The 22,743-nt window shown below is 43.7% G+C and overlaps 1 protein-coding gene across 2 annotated transcripts in view; it reads left to right on the top strand.

Annotated features, from left to right (window-relative positions):
* The window catches only part of ZNF804B (zinc finger protein 804B), a 372,477-nt gene that overhangs the window by 22,140 nt on the left and 327,594 nt on the right, over positions 1–22,743 (top strand). Inside the window, exon 1 of one of the 2 annotated variants that reach the window (XM_053265961.1) lies at positions 11,441–11,533. The exons of the other annotated variant lie outside the window; for it this stretch is intronic. Within the exon in view, the coding sequence (XP_053121936.1) occupies positions 11,519–11,533 (15 nt within the window). The 5' untranslated portion in view covers positions 11,441–11,518. Of the gene's footprint in view, positions 1–11,440; positions 11,534–22,743 lie in introns of those variants that run through there. 2 annotated transcript variants of the gene reach the window in all.

Below are 22,743 nucleotides of genomic sequence, written 5' to 3'. Positions count from 1 at the left end.
AGAAGAAAGTAAGCGGAAATTGTACTGGTTTGGTGACAGTCTGGCAGAGGAAGGACTAAGCAAGTGGCCCAAGAGTTCAAACTGAAACCATCCTGCAAAATTTCAGTCAGTGTTCATATGGTTGTGTAGAATTGATCTTTAAGGAAAGTGTTATTCTGTGGGAAAGTTTATATTGTGGAAAATTGAGAAGAGGCTTGGTTTAAAATGTAATATTTCCTTCTATTTACTATTTTCAGAGCCCTTTGTAGAGAGAGGGAATAACTGTTGTTAGCTTGGTTGCTAGACAGCAGTGGCTGACATACTGGATTGAGGTTTGCTGTGGAGTTATCTGAATTTATCTATTTATAATGGGTAGGGTGATAGAAATATCACAATTTGATTGGCTAAATGGCACAATTCCCATGTCCATCATTGGACAAAGTTCAGAGGCCAATGGGATTAACGATGGATGAATGATGAACAAGGATTGATCCAAGGCAAATGAAGGTTCTGAGGGGGAACAGTATAAAAGGGTATACACAGGCACCCAAGGAAGGAGATGGTATGGTGCTTCAAGGGATATAGAAGATGAAGAAAGAAGAAGCCTGGCAAAGACTGAAGAGAAGCCAGAAGACTGTGAGCCAAGGCTGAAGGCAAAGGCTGCATTCACATGTATAGTGGAACTGCAGGTCCAATGGACTTGAGGTTCTGCTCCCCACCTGCCCCTGCTTTCCTGTCCGAACTTGGACATAATGGAGAGCTCCCTTTCTGCACTCAGTGAGACTGGAGTGGCGAAACTCACTACAATCTGAAAGTACACATTGCAGTTTAGAGAGCAGAACCTCGGGTTGCTCTCTGAATGGAACTGAAGTTCTGGGGGCCAGGCCTGCATATGGACATAACAGTCCAGTAACCTCTGGCCCAGTAACCTCTGGCCCCTTCAATTCTGGTTCTGCATTATGTGCGAATGCGTCCAGAGAGCAAGAATCACTAGAGGGAAGTTAAGAAAGATGCCAGAGTCAGGCCATGTTTGGATGTAATGCCAAACCGGTTCGACGTCGAACTGGTTCAGTACGACTGTTCAGGGTTGAATTGAACCACCCCATGTTCGGACCAAACACCCCCCCCCCCAATGTTTGCAGGGTTCACGAGCTTCACATTGTTTTAAAAAAGAATTTTTAAAATCTTTACTCTCCTTGGGGGAGTTCCTGGAGGTGGCGGGTGTGTGTGTATCTGTGGAGGTTCCCCTTCCCCCCGCTGGCCTTCCTCATGGCCCCCTCAGCTGGTTTGGCCACTCTTCGGCCAGTTTTCGGTCTTCACCCAGTGGCTTGGTGGCCATTATACAGCCCACATGCCTTCTCACATGGCCTCTGTGTAGCCTGGGCCATGTGAGGCCATGTGTGCAGGTGCGAAGGCTGCATAATGGCTGCTGGATGAAGGCCAAAAGCCTGCCAAAGAGTGCCCAAACCGGGCAAGGGGGCCATGAGAAAGGCCGGCAGGGGGAGGGGGAACCTCCACGGACCCCCTGCCACTGCCTTCAGGTTAAACATTATTTCAAAATAAATAAATAAATAAAAACACTGTGAAGCTCGCAACCACCTGGACCGAAATGGGGGGTGTTGAGGGGGTGCCAGACCAAACTGGCCTGGTTGGGTTTGAGGCTGGTTCGGCCTCGAACTGAACCAGGCCAGCCAGTTCTGTGCACATCCCTAGAGGTAAACATGCCGAATGCTTCAAGCCATGGTTTCATCATCCAATTATGTCTCCATTTTTGATTCCAAACCATAATTTGAACCCTCAGTTGGTAGTGAGTTTTGCTGCTGAACCTGAGGCTTGAAGGAACAATTGAGTCATCCAAATTCTGCAGCCATTATAACCAGAGTTTTGTTTGCAAGCTCTTCCCAAAATCATAGAGGGGTCGGCTCAAAGTAGCACAGAAATGTGTCAGTTCTAGGGTGGATGCATTTCTTGTTGGCCACCTCTCAGAAATGATGTTCCACCCTCTGCCATCTTCTTACTCCTCCTGCCGGTGAGGTATGGGTTAGCATTGCAATCACTACCAAAGGGTGTTCCCACATCAGCCCTTTTAAATGCAGCGATCACAAACTACATGCAGAAATCCCTCCTTCTCTTTGAGTTTGGATGCATAAAATGCAGGTCACTCCTCCTGACTAAAAGTGGCGGTCACATGGCTTCGCCAGGCACCACCTTTCCAGGCAGGTAACAGTTACCAGAAACACCAGCTGCAATTAACGTCCATGAGATCCACCCTAGGCTATGAGAACAGCTGTGTGGAAGCGACATGGCATCACTTTTTTCAGGTGGGCCATCCCTTCTCCTACTCACCCGGCCAACAGTCCACCACCCCCTTTCCCCAATTTCTCAGCTGCTGTTCAGCGTCCTTCCCTCAAGACCCCATTACAATCTGGAAGTGCCATCCTGGGGTGTCAATAATTGTGCTTGTGCATGACCGTGTACTTTGGGGGTTCTTGCAATGTCAGTAGTGCATGTGGTGTGAGAGAAGGGCTCAAATGTCTTTGCCCTGCCCAAAGCAGGTGATCGGTGATGAAAAAGCATGATTGTACTGAACATGCCTCCTCTAAGATTGCAGCCAATGGTTGTCAGTTTACTGACGTGCTGACTCCTTGCCCACAATCTGGCGATACGAGCGGAATGGAGCTTTCTGGGATGCTGTCTGGGAGGACTAGGAAGAGGAAGGGTACCTCTGTCCAGAAGCTGGAGGTTGCCAAACCGCAGTTGAACAATTGTCTGCGGCATGATTCCTGGCTTCACAGATCAACCACAGCTTTGTATACATGAGGTTTGATGCTATGCCTGAATGGGGTCTCAGAGAGCAATTCTGGGGAAGTTTCCCTAGGCTGAATCATTACAGCCTTCTATAGTCAACATACTGACTTGTAAAGGCAGACCAAAGGAAGAACTGTGAAGACAGCAGGGAATGCCTTTCAGCAAGGAGGCAAGAGAGAAACTGTTCTATCTAGCTATTTTTTGTGTTTTGTTGTTTGGATGTTTGTCCCAGTGGGGATCTTGTAGAGAGTGTGCAGGGTGGAGTCAGAAAGAAAAGGGAGGGAAAGGAGAAGGGGTTTGTGTGTGAAGTTGCTTCTGAATGAAGTCTTTGTTAAACTAGAATAAGATTTCTTTTTGTTTACAAGGGAAGTAGTTATAAAATAAACTTTGCTGTGGGAACCTTGGCAGCAAGAAGACATAGGACCAGAAAGAGAACTGTGTACTCAAGTCATTCACAGGCCAGTTGAAGAAATCTCACTGATGAGGCAAGCTGAGGCACACTACAAACAATGGTCAAGCCTGCTGTCCAAGGTCTACTTATTTTTATTTCTCTATGTAAACTAATATTTGTAGTAGTAGTAGTATCACAGTCAAACCTGAATCCTGTTATGTCGCCAACTATAAGGCAACAGTGAGTCTGTTGAGGAAGAGAGGTTAGAGGTCTTTTGTATTGTGATAGGTGTCAGAGATGCGCCTAGGTAATTTTTGGAGCCTGGACCCCCCCCCCAGTTAAGCATCATCCCCCTACACACACACACACACCGTGAAACACACAGTATTTTTAACACATGGGTTCTTGAGGGCACAAACTGCAACTGAACTCACAATAATGTAAGGATATAAAACAGGTATATTTATGCAAATATGCATTAGCAGAAACATTTCCACATGCAACATACCATATTCCCATCCCACATATTTCTTTCCCCTCCTCTGTCTCTAAAACAGAGGTCATGCTTGGCTGCCCGGTGCAGCACAGACCAGCAGCACAGCACGGTGACCACACCACCCAGGACAGACTAAAGAGGATTTGGGGCCCCCCAGGGGGTACAGAGGCCCTGGAAATCCAGGGGTAAGAGCACCTCTGACAGGGGTTGAACTGAAGTCATAACTCTAGCCACTCTTACCAAGTAACTTCAAGTAGGAAACAGGATACTGTAACATCTTGCTTTATTCCGTAAATAACCCTCTACCTAATATTATCCAAAATATCTCTTGTTTTAAATAAATGTGATACTTTTTGGGTTTTACTTTATCCAGTCTCAGCTGGTTCTTTTTTATGCCTAGAGACATTTGCCGTACTACCATAAGGGAGTAAAGGAGTTAACTGCACAAAGTTATAAGTTTTTGGTGGCAGTGGTATAAACTAGCAGAGGCTTTAAAAACATAAATAATTATTACTTTAGAAACTTCTGTTCAGGGAAGCAGCATCTGGCCAACACTTATAGATCAGTTTGCCACACATGGTGGCAATGACAGAATCAACCTTTCGGTCATAAAGCAGGAATGGTTTTATCACAGCAATCATACCTGATAATCTTGACCATTTATTATAGAACTAGTATGTTTGAGCCCGTTATAATAACGGGCGCTAGCCTTTCCCCCCCCTTAAGTCTTTTTCATCTCTTTTACTTTTTTTTAACCTGTCTGTCTGCTTCTTTCTCTCTCTGTTTCTTCCTCTTTTTCTCTTTGTTTTTGTTTTCCTGCACCATTTCCCCCCCCCTTCCCTCTCCCTTGTTCCTTTTTTGAAGTGCTGCCTCTACACTCTTCACTGCCTCTGACTCCCAGCGGCTCTCGCAGCCGCTTTGCAGCTCCGTTCAACGTTTGTAAAATGCCGTTTTGAAGTGCTGCCTCTACAGTTTTCGCGGCGGTCCTGGAGCCGGCGCCGCCTCTGACTTCCAGTGGCTCTCGTAGCCGCTTGCTTGCTCCCTCGCGTCGCCCGCTCTCCAGAAAGGAGAGACGGTTGCCAACCTTTTCGTTCTCTGTGTCTGCTCTTCCTCCTCCTCCTCCTCCTCGGGCTGGCGCACCTTCTCATTCTGCAACCCGAGCCCCCACTCCCGCCCACGCTCTCTCCCTCCCTCGAGTCAGTTTTCGAGCAGAGAAGGAACTTTCTCTCCATCTTTTCCTCTCTCTCTCTCTGACGGAGAGGAAGGGGCAACGGCAAGGTATTCTTCAGCACCTCCTTGAACTCTCACTTGATCCTCTGCACCGAGATGTTGGCCTTCTCCGCAGCGGGCTCCCACGGCCCGCACAACCCCCAGGGCGCTGCAGCCACCTCTCAGCCGAGCTGGGCCAAGCACCGCCACCTGTCACCACCACCCCCGCTCCCGGTGGTTAATCCCCGGCCCTTCCTAATCGGCGCCTCCGCCGAGCATGAACGTTATGACATGCGGAGCTTGCCCGGCCCTCCGCTTCCTTGTTCCCTCTGCTTCCTTGTTCCACCAGGCCTTAAAGCAGCGACCTCTCTGGGGAACGGAAGGGAAGCTCGCCGGGCAGAGTCACAAACATGGCCGCCTGTTCCCTTTTTCCGTGCCTCCCTCGGCCGTTCTGCGCCTGCGCTCCGCGCATGCGTAGAACGGCTGAGGGAGGCACGGACACACGCTTGGTTGTCCACGGACGGACACCAAGCGTTTTATTAGAGAGGATTGATAATAGCACTTTGCTGAAATCAACAGGAGTGCTTGTCATGAAAACATGTATGAGTAAATGAAGACCATATCTACAGTTCAGTAAAAGCACGTTTTCCAGGAGAGCCTTAGAGATGGGTGGGGTACCAAGAGTTGTTCTTGATACTGGAAAATTGGGAAATGGCTCCTCATTGGAATGCTGTCTAAAATGCTTCACAAACGGACTCTGATTATTGATCAAGATAAACAGTTTGCTCTCTGTTCAGCAACATAATTGCTGGTTCTTTGATAATTTTCAGAATAGAATTAAGGTTACAGGACCTAATCAAATGGGTTTATAATGAAAAAAGAACTAGGCTGTACTCTGAAATAGAGAACTCGTCTGTATCCAATGCATACAAACTGAAATAAGGGATGAAGAAGTTAGGGTGGCAACTTCCTGCCAGTTTCTGTTAATCCATTTGTGAGAGTTGAATAGGAAGATATTTTTACTGAAGTCATTTTCATGACCTCAAGTCATTGCTAGGGAGGTATGGGGGTAGGCAGGAGCTTGTCTGCCTTTCCTGGCAAATGAGCATCATTGTCTTTGCTGCATCGTGCATCCACATGAGCAGTAGCATGGCAAAGGCAAACGCTGGGTGTGGGAGGACTTCCCCCTCCTGCATCCCAGAGTGCTGTGCGCTCCGAGTGTGGTGGCTACTCTCATTAGAACAGCAGCTGTGCTTGGTGCAGTCACTCCCCACCCCTGGCTGGCTGCCAGACGTGCTGGTGAGCCAGGCAGAAGCCTTTTTACCTGGGGGTGATCATTCACATGAACCACAGGCTTGTTTTACCTTGGTATAACACTGGGTAAATAAAGTCGGGCTACCCTCTTCTGGAGCAGCTGGGAGCCTTCAGATTACATGAGAACAGATTACATGAGAACAGCCTCACTACCTCCTTCCTTTGTCATAAATATAGTCAAGCATACATACAATCAGAAAGGTTGCCGGCCAGTTTTCTATCTCCAATGTCTATTATGTCATCATGTTCATGAACATTTCCCTCCCACTTTCCGCATGCTTTGTCCAAGAGAGAAACCTCAAATCTGCCACTGAATTCTGGGATAAGCAGAATTAAGTTTCTCTATGGAGTGAGGGGCTTGCAATAACTACAAACTGAGTCTTCCATTGTACATCGGAAGCTGTCAGACCACTGGCCTATCTAGCTCAGTACTGTCTACACTGGCTGACAGTGGCTCCTTAAGGTTTCAGGCAGGAATCTTTCCCAGCCATACCTGGAGATTCCAGGGATTGAATTTCAGCAAAGTAGATGGTCTACTGCTGAGTGATGGCTCCATCTGTTTGCCCTAGAAAATGCCTGTCCATAAAATGCATCCATTCAATGACCCAGGGTATTTCAAGTACCCTGAGTGACCAAGAACTACATTATCCCACTGTAATGAACCCAGTGGGAAAGAGGCAAACTAAGGGCCATATTACACTTTTAATGGGAGAGTGTATATTCAGGCTTTGAAATCTTGGCTACCATGTGGTGATCAAAGTGGGAGGGAATTGCTATCCTTACCTTAAGCTACTAAAAAGTGAAGCAAAGAGGTGCTACAGCCAGCACCACGCAAGCACACAATTTCTGACTGAAGGGTTGCCCTTCCTCAAGCATAGGCTGTTGATGTCAGCAGAAGTGCATTCAGAAACTTCCACTTCCATAGTGCTACCTGCATGGCCTTCTGCCTCACTGTTGCCTCCCAACACTGAAAAGTAAAGGTGGGATGGGGGATTTCACTCCCGCCTCAGTTGTCATGCAAGGGCCAGTGGTGATGTTGCCTGGTGAAATGCCTCATTGACTACCAGTGTGAACATATGTTTTGTATGTTAATTGATTAAAGATAATTTTTCTTTGTCCCAGTTGAATCACCAACATTTTTAATGGAAGCAGATGCGTATCTAGGGAAAATAGCGCCTAGGGCTAGCACTGAAATTGCGCCCCCTGTACAAACATCTGACACCCATCTTTCAGATAATGTTACTATAATATCAGCTCAAAAATACAAGTCAAGCTCGTTAATCTTTTAAGATTTCAAAAACTATTTAGCAGTGGACGTAGCCAGACAAAAAAAAAATGCTGGAAAACTACAAATTTCAGTATGCTGGGGCTCATGAGCTACCCAGATACTATGTGGAGGTGTCTGTCTAATTCTCTACTATGCATTGTAGCATCACTATTACACAAGTTTTAAAAATCAATGGAGAATTTGACTTTTCCCAGATACTCTGAAAATAATTAAAGGATATGCAGAGTAACTTGTATCACTGCTTGGAATATATTCTAGTCTTTCAGAAAGACAGTTAAAATGAGAGAAAGAGAGCAAGAAACTCCCAGTGGGCGTTAATACTAAGGATTTCACGCTGATTCAAAGACAAACTCACCATTAATAGCCATGTTATGAAGACATCACATTTAACTCACTTATCACAAGAAGCAAAATAAGAGCAAATGAATACAATCCTAGCTCATAAGCTTCAGCTCAGTATTCAGAAGCCCTGATTCTCTGTACATAGTGCCAAACTGAATATGTGTACGGTGACTTATATTATATTATATTTATTTATTTATTTTAACCTGTAGCCTCTTCGAGGGGCTTCCTAAAGGCTGGGGAGGGTCTGCAAAGGTTCCACCTCCCCTCATTGGCCTTTAGGGCCTCGCAGGGACCATTTGAACATGTGCTGTGGCAATTTTTTAAAATAAATTTTTTTTAAATAATGGCTGCTGAAAACAAAATGTCCACCATGCATGCTGTAATGGCCTCTGCGAGGCCTGGCATGGCTTAGGGCCTCACAGAGGCCATTTGAGCATGCACAGTGGCCATTTTGTTCTCAGTGACCATTTTTAAAATTTATTAATTTTTAGAAATGGCGCCCCCCTTCAAGTGGCGCCTGGGGCACGTACCCTGCCTGCTCGACCCTAGATATGCCCCTGAATGGAAGGATCTCAGCTAGCAGTAGTGTGAGAGACTTCTGCTGGTGATCACAGAGAGTGGTTACCAGTCTAGGCTGTTAGTATTCCTAACTACCTAGACAGACAAGAAGTCTTCACTGAGTAAATATTATTCTAGCCTTATGCAGTGTCCTCCAGAAGTGCCTCCTTAACCATTCTTTCCTTTTTATTCATACCTAACATACCTAAATAATAGCCATGTTAGATTTGAACAAAGCTGACTGCAAGATCTCTTATGAAATGTTTAGTGCTAATGTTCATTTTTAGTGGTTTACATTATTTTCAGAGTGATTATAATGCACAGTGATACTTACTGAAAAGACTCACAGTGAGGTTGGGTTTGCCAATTTGATGATATATTATTAGAGAGTTGTTTGTGTTTATCTTTCTCTTTGCAAACAGTAATAAAAATAATGGCTCCAGAGGTGAGACCTTTGGAAATGGATGCTTAACTAGAAATGCCAACAGGCTGTTATGCACAGCCAAGTGCTCCCTCTATGATATTATGTGTTGCAAAGGTCTGGAATGGGTAATTGTTAACATTGATCCCAAAGAATAAGCTTTGCTCCTTAATCTTACAGAAATCAAACAATTTGCAGTAGAAGGAGGGTACTGCTAAAAAGGAAGCTGAAAGGGAAAGTCGGGAGGGTTGAATCACTCCAGAAAGCATGGAACTTATTTAAAACCACAACAATAGAAGCTCAGTTGGAGTGTATACCAAGAAGAAGGAAAGAACCACCAAGTTCAGGAGGATCCCCACATGACTAACAAGTAGAGTCAGGGAAGCTATAAAAGGGAAGAAGATTTCCTTCAGAACATGGAAGTCCTGTCCAAATGAAGAGAACAGAAAGGAACATAAACTCTGGCAAAAGAAATACAAGGAGACAATAAAGGATGCAAAAAGAGAGATTGAGGAGCATATAGGTAGAAGGGGCAAGGGGAATAACAAAAACTTCTTTAAATATATAGAAATATTCTTTAAATAACTTATTTCTTGTAAACCACCCAAAGTTGTGAGTTTTGGCTGGTATAAAAATATGTTAAATAAATAAATAAATATAAATATATCAGAGGCAGAAAACTGCCAGGGAGGCGGTTGGACCCTTAGATGATGAAGGTGTGGAAGGGATTATTAAGGAGGATAAGGAGATTGCAGAGAAGCTGAATGAGTTATTTGCATCTGTCTTCACGGCAGAGGATACTGACCATTTACTCACTCTGGAACTGAGTTTCTCAGGCTTGAAGAACTGGGCCAATATATTATTTATTTATTTTATTCTTTATTTATTACATCTATAAACCGCACCATCCAAAGGCTCTGGGCATTGTACAACAAATTTAAAAAGACATTAAAACACACACCATTTAAAACACAGTGCTAAAAATAATATAAAAACAATTCAACAACAATTAAAAGCCATATAAAACTAATTAAAATACTTTAAAAACAATTTACAAAACTTGGAAGGCCAGGCCAAACAAGTAAGTTTTTAGGGCTCTCTTAAAGGCCGACAGCAAGCCTAAACTGCAGATATCTGCTGGGAGTGCATTCCATAGGCCAAGAGCAGCTACAGAAAAGGCCCAGTTCCAAGTCGCCAACAGATATACCAGTGGTAACTGAAGATGGACCTCTCCAGATGACCTCAATGAGCGATGGGGATCATACCGAAGAAGGTGCTCTCTAAGATAGCCCAGACCCAAGCCCTTCAGAGCTTTAAAGATAATAACCAGCACTTTGTATTTCACCCGGAAATATATCGGCAGCTAGTGCAACTGTTTTACCCCAGAGACCAATCTAGCTGCTGCATTTTGAACTAACTGAAGTTGCCGAACTACGTACAAAGGCAGCCCCACGTAGACTGCATTGCAGTAGTTGAGCCTCAAGGTTACCAGCTGATGAACCACTGTTTTGAGATCATTCTCTTCAAGGAATGGACGCAGCTGTCAAATCAACCAAAGTTGATAGAAAGCACTCCTGGCCATAGCCTCCACCTGAGATACTAGGGTGAGGCCTGGGTCCAGTAGTACTCCCAAGCTGCGTACCTGTTCCTTCTGAGGCCTAGAGCATCTTTCTTATGAGGCAAGGCTACAACATCTGGGGCTATTTAGTTTAGAAAAAAGATGACTGCGGGGAGACATAATAGAGGTCTGGATAAAGAGAAATTCTTCACCCTCTCACATAACACTAGAACCAGGGGTTATCCCATGAAATTGACTGCCAGGAAATTTAAGACCAACAAGCGGAAGTACTTTTTCACGCAATGCATGATCAACTTGTGGAATTCTCTGCTACAAGATGTGGAGACAGCCAACAACCTGGATGGCTTTAAAAGGGGCTTGGATAACTTCATGGAGGAGAGGTCTATCAATGGCTGCTAGTCAGAGGGCCACCTCTGGCTGCTAGTCAGAGTACCAGTTGCAGGGGAGTAACAGCAGGAGAGACAGCATGCCCTCAACTCCTGCTGTAGGCTTCCAGTAACATCCAGTGGGCCATGGTGTGAAACAGGATGCTGGACTAGATGGGCCTTGGGCCCGACCCAGCAGGGCTGTCCTTATGTCCTATGTCAAAACACTCAGGTAGAAGGCACAGATGGAATACGAGAGCAATCAGGCTGCCACAAGCTGGTTCTTCCGAAGGTCTGGGGCTGCAAAAACAAACCTTCTCAGCCAAGACAGGAATGCGCAGGCAGGGTGAGTTGGCTGTTCGTCAGGAGAGGTCAGCCAGTTGACAGAATCTTCTCCCCTTCCTCTCTTCACCCTCTCTGATCTGCCCAGGCAACAAGAGAGAATGTTCTAAACTGTCCTGAAAAACTAAAACTTAAGAAATCACCAGGGCCTGATGGCATCCATCCAAGAGTTCTGAAGGAACTCAAATGTGAAATTGCTGACCTCCTAGCAAAAATATGTAACTTGTCTTTACAATAAGGCTCTGTACCAGAGCACTGGAAAGTAGCTAATGTAACTCCAATCTTCAAAAAGGGATTCGGGAGGAATCTGGGAAACTACAAGCCAGTTAGCTTAACTTCTGTGCTGGGTAAAATGATGGAAAGCATTCTTAAGGATAAAATTGTTAAACATAGAAAAACAGGCCTTGCTGAAAGAGAGCCAGCATGGCTTCCACAAGGGTAAGTCTTGCCTTAATAACCTTTTAAAATTCTTTGAGAGTGTCAGCAGGCATGTGGATAAATGTGATCCAGGTGACATAGTATACTTGGACTTCCAAATAGCTTTTGACAAAGTTCCCCACCAAAGGGTCTTGAGTAAACTGAGCAGTATAAGGAGACAGGTTCATGTGTGGATTGATCACTGGTTGAAGGACAGAAAACAGAGAGTAGGAATAAATGGACAGTTTTCACAATGGAAGTAAGTAAGAAGTGGGTCCCCTAGGAATCTGTTCTGGGACCAGTGCTATTTAACTTGTTCATAAATGATCTAGAAGTTGGGGTAAGCAGCAAAGTAGCCAGATTTTCAGATGACACTAAACTATTTAGGGTAGTGAAATCCACAACAGCTTGTGAGGAGCTCAAAAATGATATCTCCAAACTGTGTGAGTGAGTGACAAAATTGCAAGTGTAATGTGTTGCATATTGGGGCAGAAAACCCCAGCTTCACATATACACTGATGGGGTCTGAGCTGTCAGTGACTGACCAGGAGAGAGATCTTGGGAGACATGGTGGACAGCTCATTGAACGTGTCAACTCAGTGCACAAAAGATATGAAAAAAGTCAAATTCAATGCTAGGGATCATTAGGAAGGGAATTGAAAATAAAAATGCTAATATTATAATACCCTTACACAAATCTATGATGTGGCCACATTTGGAGTAATGAGTACAGGTCTGATCCTTGTATCTTAAGAAGGACATTGTAGAACTGGAAAAGGTGTAGAAGAGGGCAACCAAGATGATCAGGGGCCTAGAGCACCTTCCTTATGAGGTGAGGCAAGGCTAGGCATCTGGGGCTTATTCATTTGGAAAAGAGGTTTATAAAGTTATGCATGGAGTAGAGAGAGTGGACAGAGAGATTTTCTCCCTCTCTCACAATTCTAGAACCAGGGGTCATCCCATGAAACAGGAAAGGAACAGGTCAGGAAATTTAAGACCAACAAAAGGAAGTGCTTTTTCACATAACACATAAATAATCTATGGAATGCTCTGTCAAGGCAATTCTCTGCCACTAGCTTGGATGGCTTTAAAAGGGGCTTAGACAAATTTGTGGAGAACAGGTCTTTCAATGGCTTCTAGTCTGGATCCTATAGGCCACCTCTAGCCTCAGAGGCAAGATACGAGATGCAAGATGCCAGTACCAGTTGCAGGGAAGTCACAGCAAGAGAGAGGGTATGCCCTCACCTCTTGTATGTGGGCTTCTCAGAGGTATCTGGTGGGCCACTGTGTGAAACAGGATGCTGGACTAGATAGGCCTTGGGCCTGATCCAGCAGGGCTGTTCTTATGTTCTTAAGGAAAACTGCCCCACTTTTCATAAGGCCAATAATCTGAAAACTAAATCTGTACTCTCAATGGAGTGAACATCTTTTGTGTAAAGTGGCACAGTGTGCTTCTATTGACGTAGTCAAACCTGTGACAGTTGGTGCCATGACTTTGAGATGGTATCTATGTGGGGTAGCCAGTCATCGTCTGTTTTCAGAGATGGGCAGTATCTAAAATACATGTATTTTAAAACATTTTTTTTCAATACTTTTGTATTTTATATCTAAAATACTTTTCAGAACAGTATTTTGTATCTAAAATACATTTGTTTGGGTATTTTGTATTTTTAAAATACATTGCTGAAACCAAAACACATCAGCCAATCATTGCTTTGGGTTTTTTAACTTCAGGGGCTGCCTTTTTTTTGAATCAAGGCGCCCATTAGCATCAGCGAGCTCCTTTGCTCAAGTTCTTTAGTCAGTTGAACAACCCAGTCAGTCCTGTTTTGCCCTTGTAGCAACTCAGCAAGCAAGTTCTTAGGAGGCATGCCCTTTCACTCTAGGATTCTCTAATTAGAAGTAGCATAACAAGGAGAAAAGCAAGTGGTAACTGGTCAGTTTGAAATGACCAGGCTAATGTCTTTCAATGATCAATGAACACCTGCATTGGGATGCAAATTCCACCCCTACCCCCTTGGAAGGTGAGAGGGTTTGCAGACATTTGGATTAATTGAGATTTGCCTACACATTGTCCTTCTCTGGTCTACAATACAGCAGGAGGGCAAGAGGTAAATAATTATTTTATCTTCTTAAAAACTCTTTGCAAACAGTTTGGGCTCTGGGCTGGCTGGGTATCAAAGTCTGATTCCTAGCCAGCAGCTACCCTGTTTGTCAGGTATTTGGGAGATGGGGGGCTGTTCCATCCTGGGTACTGTAATCTTTTGTAGGATTGTGGTAGGGGAGAGAGTGGGAGATTTTCATTTGCTTCCTAATTGCAAAGAGGTGAGAGGAACTGAGAATCCTTATGTTTGTGAGGCTGGAAAAAGGTCCTATGTTTCCTATGTGTAAGAGCCCCTGGAGGCGCAGTGGTAAAACTGCCGCCTTGTAACCAGAAGGTTACAAGTTCGATCCTGACCAGGGGCTCAAGGTTGACTCAGCCTTCCATCCTTCCGAAGTCGGTAAAATGAGTACCCAGAATGTTGGGGGCAATATGCTAAATCATTGTAAACCGCTTAGAGAGCTCTGGCTATAGAGTGGTATATAAATGTAAGTGCTATTGCTATTGCTAAGGTCCTGTCCAGCAACCTGTTTCACACAGCGGCCACCCAGATGCCTCTGAGAAACCTACAGGCTAGAGCTGAGGGCATGCCTTCTCGCTTGCTTTTGCTGCCCTGCAACTGGTATTTGGAGCAATCTTCCCTTTGAGTTGCCTGGAGCTGGCTACAGATAGCCTTGTAGGAATAAGAGAAACTAGCTGGCCCGGGCGCAGTGGATCTGTGCCTCTAGTTCTTCCCCCTCCTTTGCCCTCCCTTTCAGCTCTCCCCCATTCTTAGCCCCCCAGGCATCACCATCGCTTTCTCCCCTGCTGCCGCCATTTTCTTCCCTCACCACCATTTTCTCCCCGCCACTGTTTTCTTTCCCCTGCTGCCATTTTCTCCCCCACTCCGTCCACACGTCTGTCCACCGCTGCTTTCCTCCTCTGCCCCTCCCGGCAGCTCGTTTGCAAACTTTTGTGTACACACACACACACACACACACACACACACTTACACTTATATCTGTCATGCTAAATTGCTGGAAATGCTTTGCTATGCTTTTTGCATATTTGTTTTATGGGAAGTGTTTGGGGATCTGAACCTGTATGTTTTGTACTTTCTTGTGCTATTCCTAGTATGCACCATAGGCTTGGCTATGTAGGCTACATGATGAGTTAGGAGTCTAGTATTTCCCCCAACTCACTGGTGATGTTTAAGCCATCCTGACTTTTTGGATGTTGTGTGTTGTCCCATTTTCAGCGGTGTCCAGCAGCAGAACATTTTCCCCACTGGAACAGGTTGTGGGGTGGGGGTGGGTGGGTTGTGACAGAATGGGCCTTTGTTTGGCTTAAAAACACATTCCAGTTTCATATCTCTACTGCTGCTGCTTTGTATTTTGTATGGTTATATTGTGCTTGTATTTTAAATCTTTTTAGTCACATCTATGTTTTTATATTCTAGCTTAATATTGTAATTATGTAATTTTTATAGTCTTGTTTCAGTTTTTCTGTGTGAACCACCTTGAGATTGTTTTAATGAAAGGCATTATACAAATTTAACAATAAACAAACAAACAAACTTCCCTCAGTTCCAAAAGCGTAATTTTGGCCTGGGCCCAAATCCATCACTTTCGTGGATTTATTGTCTCTCATTTGTAAGGAATCTTGTTCCTATTGTTCCGAAAACTCTACCTTGAGGGAGAAACATTAAGCTTTTGATTGTCTTCACTATCTCCAATATAGAATAGTTAACCTCAAGTTAGGTGAGGGGAGGGACTCTTGAGGTTGCTGGTTCCAACATGCTACTTTGGTGTTAGTTTAGCTTTGTTAGCTGAGACCAGGCGGCATGTCTCCTGGGAATGTGCAGACTTCACCATGATGCAAGCTTTTGTTCTCTGAACTGCAATTTGAGAACTAAGAGCTACCAAGCCTCCTGTCTAGCACCAGATAGGAAGAAATTTATCTTGTTTGTGCATTTTTACCATTTTGCTTTGGCTGCCTGTGAACTGTCTATTTTTTTATCTACTTAAATAAACTAGCTTTTGATTGTTTTAAACTTGATCTGGCTGGAAACATACTCCATTCTGTCTCCCTATGTGCCTGCTGCGGCTACATGCTCCAAAGAGCTTTTAAGGCATTTTGGCTATATTTTGAGTTCACCCTGGTTCTAGATAGAACAGGGAAGGTTTTGATGTTAGTTTTGTCTTATAGGAGACTGGTGGCTGCTCTACTAGAGGATTCATTTAATTCATGTAAAAAGTAACTTGATTTTTATTTTAGATTGTGGGCTTCAATTTACAGAGTGAAAAGTATATTTCATTTTTAAAACTATGTGATCAATTGTTGATGAAGAGTAATTGATAGAAATATAAATAATGAATACATATAGTTGAATACACCTGTGCCTGTCCTGGGGACTGGGTTTAGCCATAGGAACATAGGAAGGAAGCTGCCCTATATTGAGTCAAAGCCATGGTCTATCTAGTTCAGTATTTTCTACACAGACTGGGAGCAGCTTCTCCAAAATGGTAGCCGGCAGGAGATTCTCTCAGACCTATTGCTGCCAGGGAGGGGAGGGCACCTGGAACCTTCTGCATGCAACCATGCAGGTGCTCTTCCCAGAGCGGTCCCATCCCCTAAGGCAGGCCTGCTCAACTTTGGCTCTCCTGCAGATGCTGGCCTACAACTTCTATAATCCCTGTCTTTTGCCTACTGTGGCTGGGGATTATGGGAGCTGTAGTCCAAAAACACCTAGGAGGCCTGTTGAGCAGGCCTGCCCTATGGGGAATATCTTACAGTGCTCACGCATGCAGTATCCCATTCAAAAGCAAACCAGGGTGGTACCTGCTTAGCAAAAGGGAGAATTCATGCTTGCTACCACAAGACCTCTCCTCTCATGTGTCCCATGCCCCCATTCCTGGAAATTGAGACATCTACCCCCCTGGTTTTTGAATTATTGATCTAATTGAATATTAGAAAATTGTTGAGAGAAATAACAAAATATGATTATTCAAATTAGTATGTTGGATGGGTATCCGATTGTCCAACAGCTATTTTTTAGATATAATACTAGTCTAACATCAAGTGGTCATACAGAATGGTTGTTTTCCTTTGCCGGGATGATTCACAGCCCCAGGAGGCACAACTTGAGTGATTTAATCTTTGAAAAACTTGTATTGCTTAAAGGAAATGGAAACTAGTTTGGATAAGTAACAAACATCTCAAAATTGTTTCCTTTTTTCAGGCATTTTATTTTGTATTTTAAGATGTATTTTAAAATACAAGTATTTTGTATCTAAAATACTTTTTCTGGGTATTTTGCCTGTCTCTGTCTGTTTTGCTCTTGACATGTGGCTCACCCTTTCTTTGTCATGTAAGAGCTTAGAATGAAGCTACTGCTACTTTTCATCTGGCTTGATGGTATACTAATTATGGTGCTAGCTATATGAGCCTACCCCACTGCACCATCAGCACACAGGGACAACAATATATGTTGATATGATTGTGCTGCTGCAAGGATCATTGTGCCTGATCCTGACTACTACTCTGTTTGATGTGGAAACTCATAGAATCAGACCTTAAGGATAAAAATAGTCTTATTCAAAATAAGCTAAATGAATTCTGCAAGACTGCTCTGAAAAGGATTGTTTGAGAATCACAAATGAAACAGAATATTAATCATGATGACTGCATTTTATTTTAAATTAGATAAGCATGGTACATGACTGTCATTTGCTTAATCCATTTATAGCTTTTGAAGATTTCAGAAGTCCAGTTCATTTGTAAATCAGAGTGCCTTTGTTATACACAGGCCACCTTGCATTCTGCCCACAGATTTATGGTTATATAACCTTCATTGTGTTCGCTGACATTTCTAGTACTGTGCTAGCATGATTTGTTTTAATGGTTTGTTGAAAAGTGGCTAGAAAAGGGGGGAAATATGGTAAATGTCTCCACAAAATTTAAGGAGTTGTTGTGTGGTGCACTGAGGCTTGGTTCCTCCTCTCCAAAAGAGCCAGTGGGGGATAGACTATACACTTTTCCATTTGTCGTTATATAAGAGGTCATCGTTAAGTTAAGTTGTTCTAGTAAGAACTAATCTACCTACTTTCCTTTCATTGTCCTTTTCCTTTCAAACTACACCATTGAGATGTCCCTACAGCTGTAGCAAATTTGGTTCAAACCAGTTAGGAGGTTCACAAGTTAGCCCACTTGTATCTCAAACGTTTATGTATCTGCCATCTTGAATTGGGGTGGATGACATCATCAGAAACTACGCCGTTGAGGTGTCCCTATGTGTCCCTACAACTGTACCCAATTTGGTTCATATTGGTCCAGGCATTGCATAGTTGATGCGGGGGGGGGGGGCACCCAGACGGATACATGGATGGATACAAACACGGAATGCCGGGTGATCTCATAAGCCTACTGGAAAGTAGGCTAAAAATGAGAATTAACTTATTTGATTTCTGTAATAGAACTTGGTATTTTAACATTGGAACTTCAAATTTGGGGGCATTCCATAACTAAAGTGGATTTTCAGCTTAGAATTTCAGAAGTAAATGATATAAATTGTGCTGTCTGAAATAAGATTAAAAAAAGGAAAACAAGTGGAGAGCTGAGAAAATTAATAGATATATATTTTACACACACAGAGACATCTAGATATAGACGTAGGTACAGACATACTGTATGCTTGTTGAACCATGGAATTCTCCACATCATGTCTAGTTTGGTCCAACCAGTGGGGGTTGAGGGAGAGATTATATGGTAGTGGTGTGCACAAAACCTGGTTGCCCAGTTTGGTTCGAGTCCGGACTGGACTTGGATGGGACTGGGCATGTTTGTTTTTGTGCACTTCAAACTCCCCCGCTTCGGTTCAGGTTTTGGGGTTTGCGAGTTTAATTTTTTAAAACAGAAATAGAACTCACCGCTTCTGCTCCAGGGCTAATCTGAGGCTGCGGGGGGGGGGGGGGGCCTCCAGAAGTCTCCCCCCCCACCAGCCTCCATTATTTTCCAAATCACCTGGTACAGGTGGCCTTCGACCCATTCCAGGCCTCAGTCCTATGGCAGTGGCCATTCTGGAGGCCACCATGAATGCCCAATGGGCCTCTGCATAGCTAGGTCACGCAGAGAGAAGCTCCTGGAGCAACATCAGTGAGTTTTATTTCTGAAATAAATAAACAAATAAACAACAACTCACAAACCCCACAAACAGGCTGGGGAGTTGGGCTCGATATTAAACCAACTGGTGGTGGTGGTGGTGGGGTTCGGACCGATATCAAGCCATCGGTTCATTTCCGAACCTGTTCGCACATCCCTATTATCTAGGAGTTCTGTGACTGAAGCTCTCCATGTCTTCAGGGAGTCTAATTTGGATCAGGACTGTGATATAGAAAGGGGCAGGGGTGTAGCTAAAATTGAGCAGATGGGTTCAAAGAACCCAGGCACACAGCTCCTGAGGGCCCCCCAGCTCCACCCCCCCATTTTCTTCATTATCTGAGGGGCTGCCAGGGAGAGGGGCAGACACGGGCCCCTGGGAAAGGGGGTCCAACCCTTCCCCACACATACTTCCCCCCTCATCCAAATAATTCCTGAAGCTGTCAGAGGCCACTGAAGGGAACATTTATGGAGACAAACAAGTTTATCTTTCAAAAGCTAACAGCAAGTTCTAGAGGATTTACAGTGAGGGACTGGTACAGTAGAAAAGGATTAACACCCCTCCCCCCCCCTTGCTGTGCTGCAGCCCCAATCCAAATCAGGCTCCACAGGACTGTTTTATGAAAACGAAAAATATGTTGAAAGTTCCCACTCATGGAGCTCCTCATCATGTGCAGCTGGCCCCTCACTCTCCCTCTTTTTCTCACACATATATGTCACACATGCACATGATTTGTGACATACAATATCAAATACAATTCTTTCACATACTCACTATTCACATTCTCAAGCTCAAACTGGGCATGACATGAAAGATCTGTGGCTAGGATATCTCATGGGGGTTTATGTTCAAAGCAGCTGCATGGGGCACCTAATTTAATTGGGGAAGCAGCACAGGGGACAGAATGGATGTTAAATATTTTCCTTGAATGCTATTTTCCCGGTTTAAATGCCTCTCCAGTCTTCTCCTCATCCCATGAGAAACATATCTGTTTTATTTCTCAGCAAATAATAATAATAATAATAATAGCTTTGGGAGGGACATTTAATTTTGGGAATATTACACGTAAGGAAAGGGTTAAACACTCACTTCCTCAGTGCCACTATACTTAACTATATTAGCATGCCCACTCAGCTGCTTTTACCACCCCCCCTCCCCCCCTCTGCCACTCTCCTCATCATAGATCCCAGAACACACCTGGTTGGACCTCATTCTGACAGTTATATCTGCTGTAGTGATAATGCTTCATGGCTTGCTCTCTGCACCCTTGAGCACCAGCAATCAGCACACTGGGCCTAGCGACTTTTGCTCCTGAGGCCCAGTGTGTTTGTTTAAAACAAACAAACCCACTAGTCAGCACATGGGCTGATTTTTTGTTCTGACTTTTCTAAGCATTTGAAATATTCATTAGCATTCCATAACCTCTCAACATAGTTTGGTGGGTGGGGGAGTCATTTGAATAAACCGAAGCCAGAGATCGCAGTGCCAGTAGTTGTGCAGGCTTATGATCACAACCTGTATTTATCTCAGGATGTTTCTTCTGTCAGGTTTCCCCAGTGGTATTTGTGGGAGAGGGGAGTTTGCAAATCTGTTGGGGGGTTGTTGTTTTGCAAATCCGTTTGATAATTCAAGGCTTTTACTATACTTTCAGAGAAATGAATAACAGATTGTCCCAAAACAGTTTTGAATATATTTTTCTTGGAGGATGGTTCGGATTGTTTTTGTATGTGTGTCTGTTAAGGTATTCTAAACTATGCTGTAATGTTTTTATTAGACTATAATAATTAACAAAACTCTCTATGGTTAACAGTTTGAGATTTTTGTACAAATGTGTAGTTTATGTGCATAGAATGCATGTTATAAACGCATTCTTCCGTTATTTTAAATATAGCAGCAGGTGGTTTGTACCCCCTCTCCTCCAACTTTTTTTATTTATTTATGCATTTATATAGCAAGATGTCATATGGCTTAGGCTGGAACTGACTGAGGTCTCTCTCTCAACTCGCTATTTCAGGCAAATGACATCATAATTATACTGAATGGAAGAGAAAGATGACACCCTATTAAAACACTGTCTTATATCACAGAGGACAGCTTCAGGTTAGTCATCAATTTACCTGAAGCTGTCTTGATGAAGACAAAATGGAATTACTCAAGTGCAGCTCCAACTGTCCCCCCCCCTTTTTTTTTGGCTGCAACAATCCAGGTCTTACAGACATTCCCAATTTCAGTTCTAGCCTGAAATTGGCATCTTTACCATTGCAGACCTATCCATGACATTTTGGGTAATTTTGGGAAATGTGTTTTAGATCTGCCAAATCACAGATATATTTTAACAGTATGAATTTGTTTATGCGCTGCTGTTCTACCCATGAAGGGCTCTCAAGGTAGCATGCATATAGATAATTATAGGGTATCATTAAACAGCAAGCCTGCAGAAAAGCAGACCTAAAAATACATACATCAGCAGCAGAACTAAAATATTATTTAGCAGCTCTTTTCTGCAGGCCCTACAGAATAAAAGGTGCTTTGTCAGAAAAGCACAAAAGAAGCAAGCTGGTAAAACTCGTTCAATGCAAAGTTCCACAGTGCAGACACCACTATCAAAAAGGCCCTGCATCTTGTACCCATTTATTTTCCTTGTGCTGATGCAACTGGAACAAGGCCCCTTCAGAACATTGCTACACAAAGAAAGGTTCATTTGAGGACACAACTCAGATAATTTAGAGCTTTAAAGGTGAATACCAGCTGTAAAAACAGCTCATACAGTGATAAATAGGGAGGCGAAACATCCTACCCTAGTTTGGAAGCTGAATGCACTCCCATTTGCTGCAAGTGTGCAAGTAAAAAACAAGGTTGGAGGTGCCAACAGCTTCATGCCTGGCTTTTTAATGAGGTGGGAGGGGAAAAACCCCTTACCCAACTGTTACTTAACAATCACTGTCAGCACCTCTGACCTTTTTTTTTTTTTTTTTAACTCATACATGAACAGAAAACAGGTGTGCACATAGTTTCTGAACTAGGGTAGAACACTTCTCTTATCCTATTCATTGGTTTTTTTTTACTACTACTACTACTAAAGATATTTATACCCCACCCCTCCAGTACGGCCCTGCTTGGGGTGGCTCACAACATCAACAAAACACATTAATAAACATTAAACAAGTTAAAAGACCAGACTAAAACCACATTTAAAATTACAAATTTTAAAAGGTTCGAATTAAGAGTTATCAATAGAAAGCTAAAAACTGAGAACTAAAACTAAAAATCTAAAAAGCCATACCAGATTTGAGCAGCAGATAAAACATTAAAAAGCCTCTTTAAAAAGATGAGATTTTAATTAAAAAAAAAAAACACTGAGGGAGGGAGCATGGCGAAGCTCTTTGGGGAGGGCATCCCAAAGCTGAGGGGTCACAACTGAAAAAGCCCGGTTTCTAGTCCCTGCCAACTGGATCTCTCTTAGTGGCAGGGCCATGAGTAGGGCCTGAGATGTTGAGCGGAGGGCCCTGGCAGGTTTATATGGGCGAATGAGGTCCGACAGTTATCCCATTCCCAACCCCAAGCCATGTAGAGCTTTAAAGGTCAAGACCAGCACCTTGCATCTAGCCCATTAGCAGACTGGTAACCAATGAAGCAACTAAGCCTGGTTTACTCTCCTGTTGCTAATCAAGGGCTGAGGGAACAATATTTTGGCTGGTGTTTCTAACATTGTGTTGCTTCCAGAAGCCAAGACTGTGTTCCTGCGTTTAGTCCCACGGAGCAAACAGCAGCATCTCACGCCTGAGAGGAAGCCTGACAGGGTTCCCATGAAATGCCTATAGTCCGGTCTTCCCTGCAACATACTAGTTTTTCTCTGTGCAGGAATATTTTTTTCATGTGGGAACTTCCCATCGTACTGGATTTCCTAAGCGATAAAGGGAATTCTAAAGTGATACAGTCCAGACACAGATTTACCATCTTGTCTGCTGTTTGTGAGAATTAAGCTTCAGCAGG

Source organism: Hemicordylus capensis, chromosome 6 (genome assembly GCF_027244095.1).
Source record: "Hemicordylus capensis ecotype Gifberg chromosome 6, rHemCap1.1.pri, whole genome shotgun sequence".
Classification (NCBI taxonomy): domain Eukaryota; kingdom Metazoa; phylum Chordata; class Lepidosauria; order Squamata; family Cordylidae; genus Hemicordylus; species Hemicordylus capensis.
Note: the sequence above shows the minus strand (reverse complement) of the source record. Positions and strands in the feature narration are given on the sequence as shown.